The sequence below is a fragment of the Coptis chinensis genome, chromosome 2, assembly GCF_015680905.1.
Source record: "Coptis chinensis isolate HL-2020 chromosome 2, ASM1568090v1, whole genome shotgun sequence".
NCBI classification, from domain to species: domain Eukaryota; kingdom Viridiplantae; phylum Streptophyta; class Magnoliopsida; order Ranunculales; family Ranunculaceae; genus Coptis; species Coptis chinensis.
Genome location: NC_141457.1, coordinates 91,947,084 through 91,949,117, shown reverse-complemented (window position 1 = coordinate 91,949,117; position 2,034 = coordinate 91,947,084). Strand labels below are relative to the sequence as shown.

The 2,034-nt window shown below is 34.0% G+C and overlaps 1 protein-coding gene across 1 annotated transcript; it reads left to right on the top strand.

Moving 5' to 3' along the window:
* The first annotated feature begins 834 nt into the window (after window positions 1-834).
* Window positions 835-2,034, top strand: LOC147518948 (bidirectional sugar transporter SWEET2a-like). The gene is made up of 4 exons (XM_086590629.1): window positions 835-1,085; window positions 1,210-1,266; window positions 1,496-1,615; window positions 1,749-2,034. Exons 1-4 carry the CDS (start codon window positions 972-974, stop codon window positions 1,860-1,862), a joined length of 405 nt encoding a protein of 134 aa, XP_086446755.1. The 5' UTR covers window positions 835-971; the 3' UTR covers window positions 1,863-2,034.

Genomic DNA, 2,034 nt, shown 5'->3' with positions numbered 1-2,034 from the left:
TTTAGAAAATTATCTCTCCCAAAGATGCTCTAAGGTCACTAACCTACACATCCTAAGATAGTAGTGGAACCATTCCAAAAATTAAAGTTGTTATGCACAATGGATAACGCTTTTAATGCCTCTGCACTCCTTCACTATGCACTCAGCACCTTATGCTAACTACTCATTACACCTAATTTGACTCTCAAAGAACCAACATTCCATTGCATTATGTTAATTAAGTGGAAGCCCGAAACCAATACATAGTTGGGTGCTAATAACATTTTCATATTGGGGGCCAATAACCAATGCAAGAATTGATCAAAGGACTATGCAACTAAGGACAATGTGAAACAGATATAATTCAGGCAGTTAATTATATATAGACTAAATTACAGGTAGTTAAATACCTCTTCGAATATATTTATTCGCATCATGGAAGAGCAGCAAAAATCGAATTGAACGACAAACACAACTAGCGTATTGAAGTGTTTTTTTTTTCTTATTTATATTTTTCTTTAAAAAAAAACCTAATATGAGCTTTGTCAGACCTTGACCTGTATTAATCTAAAACATGTTACATAATCCATTCAAACAGATGTAATATTACTATTCTAATTTACATACGTTCGTTCCTTTAATTTTATCCACCCCTATTTTCTTTCCTAGCCCGTTTACTAGTAGTTATTAATAAGAATTTATTGGAGTTTTTCTCAATTTCTTTGGACTTAGATTAAATAAGCTAGAGAAGGAGATGTTTGATACGTTTTCTGGAGATTGCCTTTTGTGCTGTTTGTGTTCCCAATGTAAGTTTGCAGTGACTCGTGTTACACTAAATTTGGCAAGAAATGTGTATTTCCTTAGTAATTTGGTGTTTTTTCTTCTCCAGACACACATTTAGAAGAATCCTGACTAACCGCTCGACGGAACAGTTCTCTGGATTGCCTTATGTATATAGTCTCTTGAACTGCTTGATCTGCCTTTGGTATGGCATGCCCATTGTTTCACATGGTGTTATACTAGTTGCTACTGTCAATTCTATTGGAGCAGTTTTCCAATTAGTATATGTAATCCTCTTCATTGTATATGCAGAGAAAGCAAAAAAGGTAATTCTTTCTTTCGTTTGCTAGTTGTGTATATAGTTTTTACACCAAGTCACCTTTGAATCTTTAATGTATTTTGGTTATGCTATTATACCTATTAAGCTTTTCATGTGAAACTTTGTGGCAGGTGAAAATGACAGGATTTTTGCTTGCAGTTTTTGGAGTATTTGCAATCATCGTAATTGTAAGCCTAAAAGTCTTGGACAATCATATGCGGCAGATGTTCGTTGTCTGTTTGAGTGTTGTTTCTCTTATTTCCATGTTTGCCTCGCCCTTGTTTATAATTGTATGTATATAAACATTAATTGCAGTTTACTTTTTCTTTGACACCCTCTTTGGAAGGACTACGCAAACTTTTCAATGCTATTTCTTGTTCATAATCCATGTTTTTTTCTTGATATATATGTTTTCAGAAATTGGTGGTCCGGACAAGGAGCATAGAGTTCATGCCATTTTACCTTTCCCTTTCAACGTTCTTGATGAGCATCTCATTCTTTGTGTATGGAGTTCTAAAGGAGGACGGATTCATCTTTGTAAGTGCCTTGTAACCAGATTTATTGGTTTGCCTTCTATCATAGACTTTTGTAGCATGTTGATTGTTCGTTTCGCGCTTCTAGTGTTTATTATTCATGTCTTTAATTAGCTCCAACTTATTTGAACCTTCAGGTCCCAAATGGAATTGGAACCTTGCTGGGAGTAGCGCAGTTATCGCTGTTTGCCTTTTACAGCAGAACATGCAGAGAAGACAGAAGAGAAGCCCTGATAGCATCATATGCTTAAATGCACCTGTATAAATGCATTTAGTTGTTTGCGTTGTAAATTGTTATTCTTGTAATTTATTCGATTGCTATTAATTATTGTTTATTATTAGAAATTCTTTTGGAAAACTGTTGTAATTTACTTTTCATTTTTTTATTTATAAACTTCTTTTTCATCTTTCAGACATACAAAA

Coding starts and splice junctions, on each gene's coding strand:
- LOC147518948 (XM_086590629.1), top strand. CDS start 972: ATGCCCATTGTTTCACATGGTGTTATACTAGTTGCTACTGTCAATTCT. Junction 1,267..1,495: donor TATTTGCAATCATCGTAATT/GTAAGCCTAAAA, acceptor ATATGTTTTCAG/AAATTGGTGGTCCGGACAAG. Junction 1,616..1,748: donor AGGAGGACGGATTCATCTTT/GTAAGTGCCTTG, acceptor TTGAACCTTCAG/GTCCCAAATGGAATTGGAAC.